Source organism: Equus asinus, chromosome 9, assembly GCF_041296235.1.
Source record: "Equus asinus isolate D_3611 breed Donkey chromosome 9, EquAss-T2T_v2, whole genome shotgun sequence".
Taxonomy (NCBI): domain Eukaryota; kingdom Metazoa; phylum Chordata; class Mammalia; order Perissodactyla; family Equidae; genus Equus; species Equus asinus.
Window position 1 is genome coordinate 94,264,639 of NC_091798.1, and position 19,556 is coordinate 94,284,194.

Below are 19,556 nucleotides of genomic sequence, written 5' to 3' on the forward strand. Positions count from 1 at the left end.
GCTGGCATTCCCAAAGCCTTCAGGCCAGAAGAGGAAGCATGCCAAGAGCCTCGGCAGTTCAAGCAAAGTGAGTCCTAGCATTCTTCCTGCCAGGAAGCGCTGGAAGAAGGCAATCGTGGGGCAGAGGTTTAAGCATCGGTTTTCCGCCTTCTCTTTGGGAAAAAATATTCCAATATCCAAGCAGCCTAGTGATCATTGGAAAATTATTGATCGTGGAAAACTATTTTAAAAACATGGAATATACAAAAAATATTATAAACTCCTTGAATAAACAGCTGTGAAAACCATACATTATAAAAATATTTTAATTTTAGGCCATTATTCTTTACAATATCTTTCCTGACACATGAATTGGCTACAGTTAAAAATTTTACTCACAAATCAATTGTTTAGACTTCAATATGTATTTCCAATGTTATAAAGAGAGATTAGGTTCCATCCTCTTCATAAATGCTCAAAAAAGACACTTGCAGAAGAGACAGTAATTATAGATATAAATCGCTTTGCAATTGGTCTTAATTTGTTAATCAAATAAAACTTGAAGGGGGAAGAAAGGGACATTCAGAATGGTAGAAACTCTGAGAAACTCAGATGATAAGAATATAATGAGCTAGGAGGCAAGCACACCCACAGTGCACACTGTTCTCTTCCCATGTTGAAAATATAAGCACCTATCAGAGTGCGAACTGGTGCAGCCACTACGGAAAACAACACAGAGGTTCCTCAAAAAATTAGGAATAGATCTACCATATGGTCCAGCTATTCCACTCCTGGGTATTTATCCAAAGAACATGAAAACACGAATGCGTAAAGATACATGCACCCCTATGTTCACTGCAACATTATTCACAGTAGTCAAGACTTGGAAGCAACCTAGGTGCCCATCAAGAGACGAATGGATAAAGAAGATGTGGTGTATATACACAATGGAACACTACTCAGCCAAAAGAAATGGTGAAATCCGGCCATTTGTGACAACATGGATGGACCTTTGGGTATTATGCTAAGTTAAATAAGTCACAGAAAGAAAGTCAAATACCCTATGATCTCATTCCTAAGTAGAAGATAAAAACAACAAAAAATAATCACATACAGACTGAGATTGGATTGGTGGTTACCAGAGGGGGAGGGGGGAGGGGGGAGGGGGGAGGGGGGAGGGGGGAGGGCGAAAAGGGTGATTAGGCACATGTGAGGTGATGGACTGTAATCAGTCTTTGGGTGGAGAACATGATGTAATCTACACAGAATTCGAAATATATAATGATGTACACCTGAAGGTTACATAATGTTATAAACCAATGTTACCGCAATGAAAAAAGAAAATATAAGCTCGCACCAAAACATTAAATCTCGCGAGAGTTCTGCTGATTATGCTAGAGAAGTAGCCACTTTAAATGAATTTTCAGCCAATGTTACTGGGTCGACAAATCACTCAAGACTTTTGATTAGCGTCTTTTCGGTCTAAATGGGTTGGGTAGTTACAGAAAGAAAGATTCCTTTAATTCCAGTTTGTCGCTGGTTAATCACAGCTCAATGATTCACAACCCCAGGCAGCTATCAGGAATCACACAGGCTGCTTAAAACAAACAAAAACTATGCTGGGGCCTTGTGCCCCAAGAATCTGGTCTAATTGCTCTGAGGTGGGGCCTGGCACAGATGTATTCACTATAATTTCCCAGGTAGTCCTGAAGTGTAGCCAAGGTAGAAAACTTCACTTAGCAAATACTACTTGAATTTCTTATGTGCTAATTATATATTCTTTGCATACTAATTCCTTATTTTTTAAAAAAGGTAAATTGGACTTATACTCCATCCACCACCTAAAAATGACAACCTGGTATGTTTAAAACATGTTACAGCTTATTTTCTCCCCCATTTAACATTTTCCGTTTATATTTACATGTATGCTATGTGCCTATATGCTTAACTGTCTAGAAGGATTTTCACAAAATTGTTCACCATGGATTTTTCTTACACATTAAGACATAGAAGAATTTTTAGTTCTCTCTCCATTTTTAATTTTTTAAAAAACACATGCATCATTTTATAAAATAACAGTATCTTCAAAGTTTCAATTTCAAGACACTAAAGTTTCCATCTTAAAATTTTAAAATAATATGAAAAGTTAATTTATTTTTTTTTTTTTGGTGAGGAAGATTGGCCCTGAGCTAACATCTGTGGTAAGCTTCCTCTATTTTATGTGGGATGCCACCACAGCATTGGCCAATGAGCGATGTATAGGTCTGTGCCCAGGATCCAAACCTGCAAACACCAAGCTCCCGAAGCAGAGAGTGTGAACCCAACCACTACGCCACCAGGCCAGCCCTGAAAAGTTAATATTTTTAACTAAAACCAGAGGAGCTGACAAACATATTTAGAAAAGTTTGTGTTTTTCACACCTTAGACATAAAAACACTTTGAGTTATTTCCAAAAGAATTTTTTCTTTTTGAATTCAAAACAATAGTCTTATTCTTAATTGCTTACAACAACCAAAAAGATTTTAACAATATTTAATATACTTACACGGACTCTGCATCCTTTTCCTTTTTAATTATTCCTGGCAAACCAAAAGTCTTTCTTTTCCTTGGTTTTATACCTTAAAATAAATGCATATTGTTATAGAAACATAACTGTTCCTGATAAACGTACTGAACTTATGAATGAATCTTATATCTGACACATAATTTGCTCATAACTGTGGATAGCAAATCTGGATGAAAGAAATAAAAGTATGAACTGCTAAATTCTAATACGTAAATCACAGTCACAGTCTGTTCAGACGTTTCTTATGTTAGCGTAACACAGCCTATTATTCACCAAAAGGCTCCACAACGCTCTCTCTTCTTCTCCTGTCTTCCCTAAATCCGCTCAAGCAAGAAGCATGTGCAGGCATCTTAAAACGTAAAGAAAGCACATTATTCACTGTATTAGATTTTGTTATAAATGTCAGTCAAATCACCTTCCCTGTCTAGAGGGTCACAAAATATAAACGTGCTGTTCCAAATAAAAAGATAACACAACAGATCCATTAACACTATACTATGGTATTCTTTTGTCCATATGTCTGACATAAACAATGTTATAAATCAATTCCACCATAAATGAGGAACAAATATCATCTGTTTTGCTAATATGCCAGTTCTTCCTCCTCTTCTTACATGACAAATTATTTTTAATTTTTTAAATTGTTTAACTTTTATTTAGGTATTTTTGTTGAGGAAGACTGGCCCTGAGCTAACATCTATTGCCAATCTTCCTCTTTGTTCTTGACGAAGATTGTCACTGAGCTAGTATCTGTGCCAATCTGTGTCTATTTTATGTGGGATGCTGCCACAGTGTGGCTTGACAAGCAGTGCTGGGTCCGCACCCATGATCCAAACCTGTGAACCCCAGGCTGCGGAATTGGAGCTCACAAACTTAACCACTATGCCACCAGGCTGGCCCCAAATTATTTTTTAAAGGTCAGTCATGCTATTAATTGTTGATAGAACCCAGCACTTAAAGCTTAGCTGCTTATGCTTCGAGCATTCAAGAATATCTAAGCTAACTTCTCATCTTACAGATGAGGAGACTCAACGGTAGTTTTGTTTTTGGTTTTTTAAGTCAGTGTTACAGAACCAGTAAATACTACAGCCAGGATTCGAATCCAGGTATCTGAGAATGTACTTGCTTTCATGCAAAACTAGCTCCCTGAACCATACATTTGTATAGCATGTTATAATATTTTTTAAATCAAATATATTTTCATTCTCACAAAGTAGGTATTATTTATTATTCACATTTTACAATAAAGCAAGCTGAAGTACAGAGAACTCAAATAACCATTGTTCTCAAACAGCTAGCACCTATAGAAAGTCTAGGCCCCAGAGCTCCTAACTGTTCCAATAACAACCTTACACACAACAGCAAACCATTTCTCCAAATTTTTACACAGCTCTTGGAAAAAACAGAAGATTGCTTTCAAATTATTTCTCATAGCTCGCAGAGGGAGATATACAAAACATGACAAAAACAGCAGTTATTTTTCCTACTATGGATTTCATACTGCGGAAAGGTCAATTTAAACAGGAAGGGTGATGGACCCTTTCTCCAAGTAAAACCCTCACCCATTCTGAATGACGGCAATATGAACATTAAAGGAGAGCCTCATTAGCTCCTGAAATGTTATCCACTGTAGAACAGGCGTACACATTAATGCGTAGTGATTAGTTTCATATTTATGACACTAAAATGTTTAAAACTGAATGTCAATGGAGAAAAATCTCGATATATATTCGAAAACATATGTTATATTTAATTTTTTAAAATATACATTCTAACACACTCATATTCCTTTGGACACACCTACTATTTATTCGTTAGGTAAAGATCAGTACCTGCAAGCCTTCAAACCACATTCAGATTTTTTACATCACTCTACAGACATCCTGGCACCAATGGAGAGCAGCCCCTCTTTACTTGTTCAATAAACACAAGACATTACCTAGTTGCCACACATCACAACTAGTCAACTTACCTTCAACTGCACTAGCAGGGTCACATTCTTCAAATTCAATGAGGCCTAAAAAATACATACGTATGAACAAGTGCTATTGGAAGAAAAAGCTGGTAGAAAACAATCAGATCAGATCTGATTACAACACATCTTTGTAATTGTTTTGAACTGTGTTCCAGTGTTACCTGATAGTGTTAATTAAAATAGCAGCACTAATTTAAAAAATCAAACAATCCTAACAGTGGAAAAAAATTAAGACTAGCCTATTATGATGATCACAATTTACCGAAAACCCTTTATATCTGATACCACAAAACTGGAGACACAGAGACCTAACACGTAGCTTCTGCTTTCAAGGGCCTGCAGTACAGTTGATGGAAAATAAGCAAAGTTAGTGACAGCTGCTGAATCCTCGGCTGTCTCACGGAAAGGACAGGGAACCAATATAGTAAACACTACTAGAACGTAAGCTTGGGACCTTGTCTGTCTCATTCACCGCTGTGAACTGGCAAATAATCGGTCCTTAATGAATATGCGCTAAACAAATAAACGAATTAATGACATACTAGCTAAGGGATGACACTGGGATGACAACCCAGCCCTCTCTAACTCTATGGCAAGTCAAGGAACCTGAACTGCAGTGTGCAGGCAACGGGAAGAGTTTTCCCAAGAGGTCACACACACACCCCTGCAACGGGTTTTACAGGAAAATTAATTTAGCACTGGTATCAGTGACAGACTGCACAGAGCGAGGTGACAAAATGGAAATCAGTTAGAAAACAATTGAAATAGCCCTGAAATGACATGTCTGCTGATATTAGCCTTAAATGCCATAAAATACAGTATATTTCATTTAAGTGAAATACGAAATTCTTTAGGTAGTGAAGAAAGCAGCAAAAGCATGAATCACTCTTCTATTAAAATATATGCAAAGCTAAATATCAGACCAAAGAATTATCTTTCATTAAATTGTCATTTTAGCCCTGTTTTATAATATATAAATTTATGCAAGTCCAGCATTTTTGTGAAATAATTTTTAATGTATTAATGGTAATTGGTACAACTTACCATATCAAGAAATTTAAAAATAGAGCTTGAAGTAAAGAGTAGATAAGACAGGATTTTATTACTAGTTCTTCTGAGACATTAAAATTAACTATAACTATATACAAATTCGTCATCTTCCATTACGAAAGAAAACCAGTGATTAACAAGAAAGATTTCTTTAAAAGTAGGAACATCAAAAAATTTTGGCTAAAATGTCCTTCTTCTGGATCCCAAATCTAAGATTTACTTCTTCAGTTCTAATTTCTTAACGTTTAATGATAAGCAGAATAAAACAGTCATAAAAGTTTCAATTATTTATTTAATCAATTATTTGATTATTTCACAATTATTTAACAACATCTCCCTTACTAGGGCATTCTTATGATATATAACATATGACTAAAAATTATACATATATTCACCACTTTCACCCAAAAAGCCTTAAGACGTCAGAAAAAGGGCGAATTACAAGTTTAAGAACTTCAAGTCCACTGTGCAAATCCAGAAGCTGAGAATTCATTCAACGAAAGTGGAATGAACTTGCTCTCAGAAGCCTTCAGAGGCCCACGTTAACAGTTTACAAAGAGACAAGAAGTGAAAGAGCAACAAAGGCAAAGAATTTTAGTGTGTGCATCTTGATAACTAGCAACTTTGTACGTGGTGAAAAAATTACGAAGAATGAAAACTCTCTACCTGAATTACCAAGCGCTCATTATGTATCATTAGCTTTGTCACTTACTAATAAAGCTTGAAAGACGAGACCTGCCTGTCAAATAAATATGAGAAAGGGTCTACCAAAAAAAAAGACAACCAGAAATGTGCTTAATCAAAAATTCTCCTACAGCTACAAAGCACATATTTTGTGCCCAGTAGCTATTTACAGAATCTCCGATACTCAGGCTGTGGGCATATTCTAGAGAGGAAAAAAAACACCAATACCCAAAAAAAAAGAATTATTTATAAATATTTAAAAATATAGTATCTAAAAAGACTTTTATAACATCATCTTAGCAAATAGGATACATATGCTTTTAAGATCTTTGGACGCCTTCATTATGTAAATATATGAAAATAGTAAATGAAATAGTAAATAGCATATGAAAACAGTAAAGCCATCCCTAACTCTGTAAGAATCAGTCCCTCAAACAAAATTCTACATTTTTCTCACTAAATCATTTTCTTATACCAGACATATCTTGACTGCTTTTCTATCTTTTCTAAACATCCTCTTAAAATCCATTTGAAATAGGAAAATGTCCAATAAAAATATTCAAAATGACATTTTTGAAATATAAGATGCCAAGTTCTTTCAAATTGTTAACTATATATTAAAGATTTTAAACTGAGTACCATCTGCACATAAGCTTTGCTATTAAAGATAGAAATATTAACAGTTTCTGGTGTAATAAAACTAATTATACCCTTTAAAAACATTAAATCATGCATGAAGAAGATTTTCTCAAACGGCAGACGCTCCACGCCTGCTTCACACGGGAAGGCTTGCGTGCCTGGCTCAGTGCCAGCTGGCCGCTCAGCTAGACATTGCCGCACATTCCCACCCCCTCCGTACATGTCACTTCTGAGCTGCTGCCCCAGTAGAAAGTTTATTCAGCATCTCCCTCCAATGCAGTCCACTGCCCATCATTCTGCTGTTTAATCATAAGACAAGTTACTTTTTCTGACAGTACCAAAGCCAGAGTGAGAGTCAGAAAGAATAGTCTGCTACAACTGGAATTTCAACTGTTTCAGGCTCAATTAATTCTGTTGTCAAAATAAATAACTGCTCTTAGCGCTGAGATTTTATGCTGGGCCACAAGGGCAATTTAGTTTGTATGAAAGCAAATAAGCCCACTGTGGCTCTGTCTCCTGATGCTCTTTGACACATTCTCCAAAAACGCCATCATGACTTCAATTAAAGGCAGAAGAGAGCAGAGGCAGACCTCCAGGAGGCCAACGACCCAAAGCAGAACAACCCTCATACACGATGCCTGAACCATCAGGTAGGAGTAAATCACTGCACCAAAACAAGATCAGCAACCTAAAGAATTCATCCAAATTTAATTTGGATCAAAAGTTTTAACAAATGTTACAAAAAGAAAGACAATTCATTTAACAGTAATCTTTAATCACTACAAGTATTCTGTGGGATGAGGTACAGCATTAAAAAAACGTAAAATATTTAATTAATGGTTTCCATCATTTTGGAATCAATTCTAAATCTCAGGCCACCAATACGGCAAATTTGCAACTCTTGTCTAGTTCAAAACTGGCCTCAATGACCCCGTGGCATAGTGGTTAAGTTTGGGACACTCTGCTTCGGTGGCCCAGGTTCATGGGTTTGGATCCTGAGCACAGACCTACACCACTTGTCAGCCATGCTGAGGCAGTGACCCACATATAAAACAGAGGAAGACTGTCACAGATGTTAGCTCAGGGCTAATCTTGCTCAAGCAAAAAAAAAAAAAAAGGGAAGATTGGCAATGGATGTTAGCTCAGGGCAAGTCTTCCTCATCAAAAAAAAGAAAAGATAAGACTGGCCTCAAAACTCAAGCAAGAAGTCTGGGTTACACAAATTGAGCATACTTCTGCATGCGCCCAACTAAAACCACTTGGTTCTAATTAGAAGCCAAAATAAAACATACAAACATGCCCAGACCCCAAAGTCTAGTAAAAAGAATGGGGAAAATGACAGCACATGGGGAGGTCCACAGCACCACACAGACACAGGGAAGGAGGAAGGAGGGAGAGAGAGGTGTGTGTGTGACACAGACACAGGGAAGGAGGAGGCAGGGAGAGAGAGGTGTGTGTGTGACACAGACACAGGGAAGGAGGAGGGAGGGAGAGAGAGGTGTGTGTGTGACACAGACACAGGGAAGGAGGAGGCAGGGAGAGAGAGGTGTGTGTGTGACACAGACACAGGGAAGGAGGAGGCAGGGAGAGAGAAGTGTGTGTGTGACACAGACACAGGGAAGGAGGAGGGAGGGAGAGAGAAGTGTGTGTGTGACACAGACACAGGGGAGGAGGAGGGAGGGAGAGAGAAGTGTGTGTGTGACACAGACACAGGGGAGGAGGAGGGAGGGAGAGAGAAGTGTGTGTGTGACACAGACACAGGGGAGGAGGAGGGAGGGAGAGAGAAGTGTGTGTGTGACACAGACACAGGGGAGGGGGAGGGAGGGAAAGAGAGGTGTGTGTGTGACACAGACACAGGGGAGGAGGAGGGAGAGAGAGGTGTGTGTGTGACACAGACACAGGGAAGGAGGAGGGAGGGAGAGAGGTGTGTGTGTGACACAGACACAGGGAAGGAGGAGGCAGGGAGAGAGAGGTGTGTGTGTGACACAGACACAGGGAAGGAGGAGGCAGGGAGAGAGAGGTGTGTGTGTGACACAGACACAGGGGAGGAGGAGGGAGGGAGAGAGAGGTGTGTGTGTGACACAGACACAGGGGAGGAGGAGGGAGGGAGAGAGAGGTGTGTGTGTGACACAGACAGGGAGTGAGGAGGGAGGGAGAGAGGTGTGTGTGTGACACAGACACAGGAGGAGGAGGGAGGGGGAGAGGTGTGTGTGTGACACAGACACAGGGGAGGAGGAGGAGGGAGAGAGAGGTGTGTGTGTGACACAGACAGAGGGGAGGAGGAGGAGGGAGGGAGAGAGGGAGAGGTGTGTGTGTGACTCATGACCATGGGAGTCAATGACCGCATTCTGGAGCTTGCTCCTGGGCTTCTGGAACGCAACACAGCCACATTCCTAGGCGCTTGGGATGATGAATCAGGCAAGCTTACACAAAAAAAAGCAACGAACTCCAGCTCGTGGTGACGTGCAAAGGGCATGGAGGCTCAAGTTCTGGTGTTGCCACGTGCTGGCTGGCTGGTTATCCTGGACTAGTTAGGCACTCTTTCTGAACCTAGGTCCTATCATTTTTATGAAGGATATGGAGGGTAACAATAACACCTTCTCTGCCATACTTGTTTTCTCTCTCCACACACACCCATAGGCACACACAGTCTTCTTGTCTCACTTGCTACATCATTTGAAAGTAAGCTGCAACACGGATGCCACTTCACTTCAGGAGTATTCATTTTGATAAAGGGCTTGTAGAGTTGCCTCGCTTCCGTAGTTCCAAATCCCAACTCCGGGCTCAATCTCCTAGTGCAGAGCCTCACGATCAGTCACCTGGAGGGCCCATTAAACCACAAACTGCTGGGCTCCACCCCCAGAGTCTCCTATTGGGAAGGTCTAGACTGGTGCTCAGGAATCTGCATTTTTTTGGTACCAAGGACCCACCCTAGACCAATGAAATCAGAATTTCTGAGACAATACACTGTCCACACCCTAAAAAAAAAAAAAAGGAAAAGAAGAGAAATGAAAAGGACAGTGATAACAATTTCCAGGCATGATTCCCACATGTACCCAAGGCTTGAGAACTAGTGATGAAGCAAACTTAGGAACCATGGTCTTAAATCAAAGGACGGGATTTTAACCATGAAATTCCAGTCACTATAAAACCTTCCAAATCTTCACCCAGTTCTCCAAACACGGAAGCTTAGCCCTGAAACATAATCTCCTCCTACATCCAGGACCTGACACTGCCTCCCTCCCCTGAGACTCGGTCATGTCTTCACCCCCGAGATCCTGATAAAACTTGGGGCAACTATACCCAGCTCACGGTAACCTCTCTCCTCTGGAACGTCCCTTCTCGCACACGGTGCAGAAGCTGTGTTTACACTGCAGGACCTGGTCTCCCTGACCCTATTACCAGGACCAGCTTCTTTCTCCTAGAAATTTGGAAAGGGACAAAAACCTGGGTTACTTCTGAGCTATGGCTGCAATTAAGGAGGAAGCAAAAATATAGAGAAATTACTTGGAGGTCACCTTATGTCAGGTGCCTCGAAAAGCAAAGAAAACCATCCTGCAAAGAAAAAAGTAAAGCCGTAGAAAGGCAGAGCTCAAATGAAGGAAAAGTGACTCCCAGCGTTCCTGCAGGTTTGGGTTTCCCACTGCAGCCCGGCTAGATTCCTGACTTTGGATCCTTGGGATACCTCAGTTTCTTTCCAATAAATTTCCTTTTAGGTTCAAATTGGCTTGAGGTAGCTTCTTTCACACCCTGCAAGAATAACTAAACCCCCGTCCTTGTTATTATGCACATATAAAAACCATAATCAGCTTACTTTATTTTTTTACTTCTATTTTGTTGCCAGTGTTTATACACTTAACATTTTTAATGGCTACTTCAGATTAATGAGCTAAGCTTTCCTTAAACCAAGTCTGCTCAAAACAGTTTAACGTGTACTTCCCAAGTTAGGACTATTAATGTGGGGCTCAGTTACTGTGCTGTGACAAGCTGCACATGCAGCTGGCACACGAAGTCACATTAAACGATTTCTGAACCCAGGAAGAACAGCAGAATCAGCGTTTGAATAAAAGCTTACGTATTGTTACGAGTTACACAATTCTACTGGATTGGGAAATACATGCAACTACTACACCACCCAAGAAATGTATTCTCCAACACAGGGTAGGCAAGTGTGTCCTACAGAGTCAGACAGGAAATACTTTAGGCTCTAGGGACCATAAGGTCTGTTACAACAACTGACCTCTGCCGTCGGGTGCAAAGCAGCCACAGACTATACATAAACAAGGAACTGTGCTGTGTTCAAAGAAACTTTTATGGACACTGAAATCTGAATTTTATAATTTTATGTATCACAAAATGATACTCTTCCTTTGATTTTTTTTCCCTCAATCATTTAAAAATATAAACCCATTCTTTGCTTGTAGGCCTCCCAATAACAGGCAGAGCTAAATTTAGCTCACTGGCCACAGTTTGCCAACTCCTGCTCTAGAAGATATAAGAGGATCATTATCAGGTGGAATCTATGTGCTCAGGGCAGAGATCAGCACCTCCGCCCTGGGTGGCCAGGACAAGAGGTGAGGTGGCCTCCATCACAGGGCCAAGCCTGTCTCTTGTTTTTTTGAGGGCTCCCCTCTTTTACTCCCTTATTCATGCTAATCCACATTATCCTCTTCCTACTCCCGTCCATTGTTCTTTCCTCTTCCTCTGGTCACTCTCCCTTGTATCCAATAGAAAAACCAGGTAATCTCAGTGTATCTGGTATGGTTTGTGGATCTTTGGCTCTTCTTAGCTATTTTAAATTTTGCTTTCTACACAAGAGTTTGTTTCTCTGATTTAAAAAACCTTTACTGTGGAGTGGTAGGAGGCTCTATGTATAGGTTTGACATTATTCTAAATCCTTAAGAGGTCTAGAAAGATGATCACAAGATTTTTTTTTTTTTTTTTTTTGAGGAAGATTAGCCCTGAGCTAACATCCGTGCCCATCTTCCTCTACTTTCTATGTGGGATGCCTACCACAGCGTGGCTTGCCAAGTGGTGCCATGTCCGCACCGGGGATCCGCACCGGGGATCCGAACCAGCGAAACCCAGGCCGCTCAAGCAGAACGTGTGCACTTAACCGCTGTGCCACTGGGCCAGCCCCCAGATCACAAGATTTTATATTTTTCAATTATTTGCTTTACCCTATACTTTAAAATAATATACCTAATGTAGAAGCTAAAATACTCTAAATATCTAAACTAATCAATTAATTTCATTCAGGCAGTGTGACCACAGGAACCGCATTTTCCCCCTTTTCTTTGTGGCTGATTGTTTTTTATGTCTACCTTTCTCAGGCTTCTTCTATTTGTATCTTTATTTATTTTTTTTTTTTTAAGTGTATTTTTTTTTTTTTTAAAGATTTTATTTTTCTCCCCAAAGCCCCCCGGTACATAGTTGTATATTTCGTTGTGGGTCCTTCTAGTTGTGGCATGTGGGATGCTGCCTCAGCGTGGTCTGATGAGCAGTGCCATGTCCGCGCCCAGGATTCGAACCAACGAAACACTGGGCCGCCTGCAGCAGAGCGCGCGAACTTAACCACTCGGCCACGGGGCCAACCCCCTATTTGTATCTTTAAACACAGTGCCTGGAAGTCCTCCAATGGAAGCTATAAACCTCTATTACCATATAATGAAAATACAGATAAGTTTTTCAACAAAACCTGTTATTTAAACATATTACACACTAGCCTACAAACTTTTCATTTTAAGTTATTTATCCTGCTTCTTACAAATGGAACCTTGCTTTACTTTTATGAATTATAAATAGCATACAGTAAAATTAGCAGAAAGACCGTAAAACAGAAAACTCCAAAAATATGGATTTTAATCTCCTTTGGCAACTAAAATACATGAGAATGGTAGGAATAATAGGATAATGTCATTAGAACATGAAAAGATATTCAAAATTGGAAAACACCTGTTTATTCATGATCCTTTCAAACCACAGGTGCTTTGATATTCAAAGCATCCACTTACAGTGACTCAAATTCCAGAAGAGCCAGGCAGTACTACACTTAAAAAGTAACGACAAAAATTTTTGGAAGTTCCTCAAAAAAATAAAAATAGAACTACCATATGATCCAGCTATTCCACTTCTGGGTCTTTATCTGAAGGAAACAAAATCACTATCCTGAAAAGATGTCTGCCCCCCATGCTCACTACATTATTTCCAACAGTCAAGACATGGAAACAACCTAGTGTCCACTGACAGATGAACGGATAACGAAAATGTGGTGTGTATATATAACAAAATGTTATCGGCATAAAAAAGAAGGAAATCCCGTCATTTGAAACAACATGGATGGAGCTTGAAGGCATTATGATAAGTGAGAGAAGGTAGAGAAAGACAAATACTGGATGGCTTCACTTATATGCTGACTCCAAAAAAAATCAAACTCATAGACACAAAGAGCAGATGGTGGTTTCCAGAGCGGCTGGGGGTGGGGTGAGTGAAATAGGCAAAGGTGGGCAAAATCTACAAGCTTCTTATCATAAGGTAAGTCAGTCCTGGAGATGCACTGTACTACATATTGGAAAGCTGCAAAGAGAGTAGTTCTTCAAAGTTCTTACCACAAGAAAAAAAAATTGTGACTGTATGTGGGGATGAAGGTTAAGTAAACTTCCTTTGGTAGTCACTTTGCAGTATGTGCATATATCAAATTATTATGTTGCACACCTGAAACTAACACAATGATATAGCAATCATATCTCAATAAAGAAAAGTAATGACAAAAACTTTCAGTACATACAATAAGTAGTATAAAACAGTCTCAATGAATAGGAAAAAAAATTTTAATGCTAAGTGTTTGATTTACACAGAAGAATTAAAGACAAATTTAGAGGTTATATCTTTCAACAGATAATTGACTAAAGAAAAAAAGAGTCATTTTTCAGCACAAGAAAAATAAACTTTCAGGTACACAAAGTTTTTAAAGAACTGGATCTCCTGTTTTCTTTTTGAAATGTATATTTCAGAGGACTAAAACTAGTTTAGGAAGCAACTCATCCACCAGAGGGGGCCTTACAAAACAGGAGAAATAAAATGTTACCAGCAATCAGTAGTACATACAATTGAGGGTTAGAATACACCTTACAAAACAAAATGTTTTAAGTCCACGAATTGCATACGATCACACACAAAATTATGACTGCGTTATTTTTCTGAGAAACCCAACATTTTCATCACTGCAATGGGCCCCCAGACTCATTTGTTCAGGTATCCATAAGCTGGACAAATATACATGAAAGAACTGTAACTAGTCACCCACAGCAAGTCAATGAGAGAAATACTACTGACCCCTTCCACTCCACCACACACCACTTTTTTTTTTTTTTAAGTCAGTTCCAGGACCCCTTTTTTCTGAGAGTCAGCCACCTATATATACAATGTCAACAGTCACCCTGAAACAGTCACCTAATTCTAGGAAAGCCCATTCATCGCCATTCTTGGCCCCTCTTACCTCTTACCATTTAGCTACAGGAATTTTCTACATGTCTTAGTACATCTTCAGGCCAATAAACTTACATTTATAAAGAAACAATATCCATTAATAGCTACCTATTAATCAGGAATGTATTGATTTTTGAAAATAACATTTATCATTATCTCTTGTCAACCTCACAACAACCCCATGCGGTAGGTACTATTACTCTACCCACTTTACAGATGAGGGCACTGAGGCTTAAAGGTCTCAGTGCTGGTGACGAGCAGACAAAAACTGCAGGGCTAAGAACTGTGCTGTACCACAGAGAAGAAAATAATGGAAATTCTGCGAGAAAATTACAGATTCACATACAATTGTAAAAAATACAGGGAGATCCCTTGTATACTCTGCACGGTTTCCTACAATGATAACATTTTGCAAAACTACAACATAATGTCACAAACAGGATGCTGCTAATGACATAATTTCCCAATCTTATTCAGAGTTCCGTCTCAGGCATTTTTAACCAGCCAATACATCTTCGCTTTTATTCTATCAACATTTCTAAATGCTCTACATAAAAACTGTATTTGTTCCCCAATTGTTTTTACTCTCTTAACTGGTCTTCACTCATAACTTGATCTCTATACAAGGAATTTTAGGGTTTCACACTATTCTGTAGTTACATATCCCATATACAGTTATCTCATATGGTTCACATATATCTCATAGTCACAAATATGTGTAGCTCATACATAGTTACATATCTCATTCTCCCTATATGTGTAAACTTACTTAGTTCTATTCTAACTTCTCCAGAGCATGGGTCTTGAGGTCAAGACTCCTGGAATCTAATCCCAGCTCTGCCACGTACTAGCTTAGGCAAATCACTTAACCTCTCAACATTTCCCTCATCTGTAAAATGGGAATAACAGTACTACTTCAAAGAGTTGCTGAAGATCAAAGTGTTCTTGCAAAGTGGTTGGCACAGTCCACAACACAAAGCCAGTGGTCACTAAACTTTAACCATAATTATTAACTATTCCCTCACCAAGACTTTTCTAACAGCAAATCCATCCATTCCAACCTCCTTAAACGTCCTAACCTCACCACTATACACCCATTTGCTCATTCATTCAACAAAAATGTATGTTTACACATAAAGAGGATAAACAGATAATCAAAAACAGAACTGTTTTTCACAAGTGTATAATTATTAAAATTTAAGGTAAATAGCAACAGTGCTCCAAAAAAAAGTATAGTTAAAGTTCTCCGGCACTTTTGATGGAGGAAGTAACACGTGCCTGGTCTTTCAGAGTTTATTCATTCGACAAATAGGAAGCTGTGGGGTCAGAAAGGAGTGGCATATAGCATCTACTAGAGTAAGGACATAAGGGCGACTAAGGTACCAAGGGAAAAAGGGGCATGTATGGGAAAGAGCAAGCAGTTCAGGTCGGCTGCAGTGAAGGGTAGGAGAAAAGGAATAACGGAAAGTAAGGCTGAAGACTGGTCAGGGCCACATCCTCAAAGTCCAGAGTCTAAACTTCACTCTGTCTATGATAAAAAGTCAAGAATTTACGAGTAGAGTAGTTGTAAGTTTATAATTGTACAGTCAAAGCACGAACATGCCGGAACACGTGAAACGGCTGAGAGAAGGAATCTCACGGTGCCAGTCTCTAGGAACCTGCTGCCGCAATTACTCAGGTAGGTTAGAAAAGGCACAGCAAAAAGGTCTGAAGGGAAAAATACTAACAACTGAATCAATACGATTTGAAACAATGAAGTGTGGGAAGAGAAGGAAGTAAATATAATTTAGGTTTCAAGCCTTAGTTCTGTGAACTGCACTGAAGAAAAATGGCTCCCAGACTTCTCTACAAATCACTCGTCCATTTTCCTGAATTACAAACCCATATTTTAACTTCTTTATTAGACTGAATTATTTTTACCTATGGAATGAAACAAATATCTTGCAAGAACATGGTATAGTAATAAATAGATTCAAGAAATCCAGAAGACTGTTAAGAATGCTGAGCAGGAGAAGGGAATGGCTACTTATGACATTTGACATATCACGACATGCTGATTGAAAGTGAGATTTAGGACGCCCGTAACCATTTGTTCATGCAACAGGAACCAGGGTCCCGCTGTTCATCCTCCCACTGGTATATCCCCAGTGTCTAAAACAGTGCCTGGACTACTGCTAGCACTCAATAAACGGATCTGTTGAATACATATTTGAACGAGAAAAGGAAAACATTAAGTTTTAAGAAAGGTTCTCCATTGGCCTCAATGATCTGGGCACTCAACATTCTCTCCCACTTTTTCTCTTATTAAAAAGGCCTTCTCTTGCTACTTCTACTTTTGAAAATATAAAGAAACTGCAATATATGAATTTAGTAAAAGTTACAATAACCATTTTAAGTAATACTAAATTATTAACCACTAAATGTCAAAACAAAAATCTTAATTGATCCTGAGACACGAAGAGATTTTACACAGATTTTTAGCTATCTCCTGAGCTCCACTATGCAGTTTGGAATTTAAAGGCAAACACATTTGCTACTGGAGGGAAATGTGAACATGTCCCCTTGCAGAGTTTAGCATCTTACCAGGTCTTTCCTTCCCAGTGCCTTTTGACTCAGCAAATTTTTGTATCAAGCTTTCAACTGTAGTGTTAGTCATGTTATTTATAAATTCTTCATGGACCTATTAAAATGAGATAAAGATAAATTTTTTGCTTTTCCCATAAATATTCTTATCCGTATTTCGGACAACACTTCCACAAAGCAATTAAAATTCATTACACCAAAATACGTATTTTTTGACCCAGAGCCTTTGAGAACTTTCACTTACCTAATATGCTCTGTTACCTAACTTACAGTGTTAGTAGATGTGTGGGTACCAACCTCTGCTTACATGAACCCCTTAAGACATGGCCTCATGGCCTTAGAAGTCAGGCAGTTTCCTGTTCGCATCTTTGAGTGTTTTAGAGACATAATTCTTACGATAAATAAAACTCATATGGACAATCACAATAGTTTTAGATCTTTAATAACAAAGAATAATAGACTTCATCTTTCTTTACTGTATTTCTTTTTCTTTTTGCTAAGGAAGACCCACCCTAAGCTAACATCCGCTGCCAATCTCCCTCTTTTTGTATGTGACCTGCCACCACAGCACAGCCACGGATAAGTAGTGTAGGTCCATACCAGGGGAACTGAATCCAGGCCACCGAAGCTGAGCGTGCCAAACTTAACCACTAGGCCACAGGGGCTGGCCCTCTACTGTATTTCAATGTACCCCAAATTGTCACCATTAATCCTCTTTCATAGTTTTGGAAAATTTCTAAGCACAAGTTCTATAACTTACTGAAGCAGCTATTCTAAATTTGAAAATAGTAAAACTTTAAAAAAAACATTCAAAAATTGGTAACTTCAGAATTTTAATGTAAAGAGGACTGAGCATAGTTAATTTGAATTATTATCTTTGGTGCAAAACAATAAAAAATCCAGTTTATTTTATATTTAATACATGTAAATACACACTCTTTATCTAAGATAATTCAGTATCACGTTAGTTTTGGATTTTTAAAGAGTCATAAATGAACATAAAATTTTCATGAATCGTTTCAACAAAAGTAAACACTCACCTGGCCTATTTGTAAATGAATTTCCTTTATAGCATTTGACAGGGATCCTATAATTTCCTTTATGTGAATGAGATGAGTTTCTTCAATATCTTGAAATTTCTGGGTAGCAAATACAAAAAGTTATATATATGTAAAAATATATCTACACACACATACAAACATCTATTCTGAACTCATTGAGAAAACAACTTTTTGTTATGCCATTTCCCAGGCAAATATGAACTTTTTCAGAGTCTGAAGACACACAAATTAAAATCTATAATCATGATCAGAAAATCAGAAGGAGATCCAAAAGAGAATCGTGTCACAAAAGCCAAGGGAGAAGCGTTTCCAAAACTGGAAAACAATTAGTTGGTAGAGCAAAAACTAGAATTTACTTCCGAAGACTTTACAATCTAGCCCATGGACTCTCAAAATGTCTTTCCAACTCTTGAACTGTTAATGCACAGTCTCCAAAAGAGGTCGTCTGCGGTTAGAGGAGCTGGGACAGCCTGTCCACGCTCGCAGCAACAATCTGCGGAAAGGCAGGCTGCATCAGACCCCTGGGGAGGTTTTCGGGCTGGAGAATACAGATCCACTACTACCTGGGGAACGGGGGTGGGGGCGGAGAGAACGCTGTTTGGAAAACATTTCCAGGTTATGTTGATATTTATTCCCGAGGAAGAAAACCAATGCTAGACTTGGCTTCACAATAAACATATTAACAACTCTCAGAAATACTGAAATAACATAACTTGTATCACTCTATGCAACCCAATGTTTCCCAACTTTCCGTGAATGCACAACCCTTTTGGTTTTTCTTCTTCTCTGAGTTATCTATTAATATCCCACAGAACAAAAATATTCCTCAAAACAGGATTTCGGAAATGCTGAACTAGCCATTTTCAAACAAAATACGTTTGTCATCTCCACTGCACAAACCTGATTACCCATTTTGTTGCCAAATTAAATCAGTTCGAAGGCGGAGGCCTAAACGCCTCGTTATTTTCCTCTGGTTAATTTATCAAACTAAATTCCCTCACCCCATATTTAATGTACAACTTTCTTCAGCACTGACTTACATGATCAGGAATCACCAAGCCAAATGATCATATCCACATTTGTGTTAAAGGTCTGGACTTTTTTTTAAAAAATCACTAATGGCAAAACTACAGTTTTGGCAGTAATGCAACAATAATCCAAAAACTTAAATCAATTTTACTCATGAGCAATGGCAGAGTTAAAATAGAGTGCTTGTCTTGACTAATTTTGGCCAAGTCAATGAGAATACCAATACCGTAAGATATTGACTTACTCTTAAGAAAGGAGGAATATTCAGCAGGAGCATAATTCTATTTTATGTTCATATTATAAGAAGTCATCCTCAGCTTAAATTTCTGCAATTTAATGAACAAGATATTTTCTGATAGACAGGTACACCCAAATCCAGGAAAGCTTGGTGAGACAGCCACTAATTTCATATGGGTGACCCCTAATTCCAAGAAAACTATGCCTTCTTTTCATTCCCTTTGTAAACAGCTACACTGAACAGAGTAGATCCTTCATTATGAAG

The 19,556-nt window shown here is 38.8% G+C and overlaps 1 protein-coding gene across 6 annotated transcripts in view; it reads right to left on the reverse strand.

Annotated features, from left to right (window-relative positions):
• The window catches only part of FCHO2 (FCH and mu domain containing endocytic adaptor 2), a 115,729-nt gene that overhangs the window by 56,495 nt on the left and 39,678 nt on the right, over positions 1 to 19,556 (reverse strand). For all 6 annotated transcript variants that reach the window (XM_070517964.1, XM_070517965.1, XM_070517962.1 and 3 more), the window contains exons 7-10: positions 18,005 to 18,103; positions 16,965 to 17,061; positions 4,518 to 4,562; positions 2,525 to 2,597 (exon numbers count right to left, since the gene is read on the reverse strand). In XM_070517964.1, the coding sequence (XP_070374065.1) occupies positions 2,525 to 2,597; positions 4,518 to 4,562; positions 16,965 to 17,061; positions 18,005 to 18,103 (314 nt within the window). The remainder of the gene's footprint in view (positions 1 to 2,524; positions 2,598 to 4,517; positions 4,563 to 16,964; positions 17,062 to 18,004; positions 18,104 to 19,556) is intronic.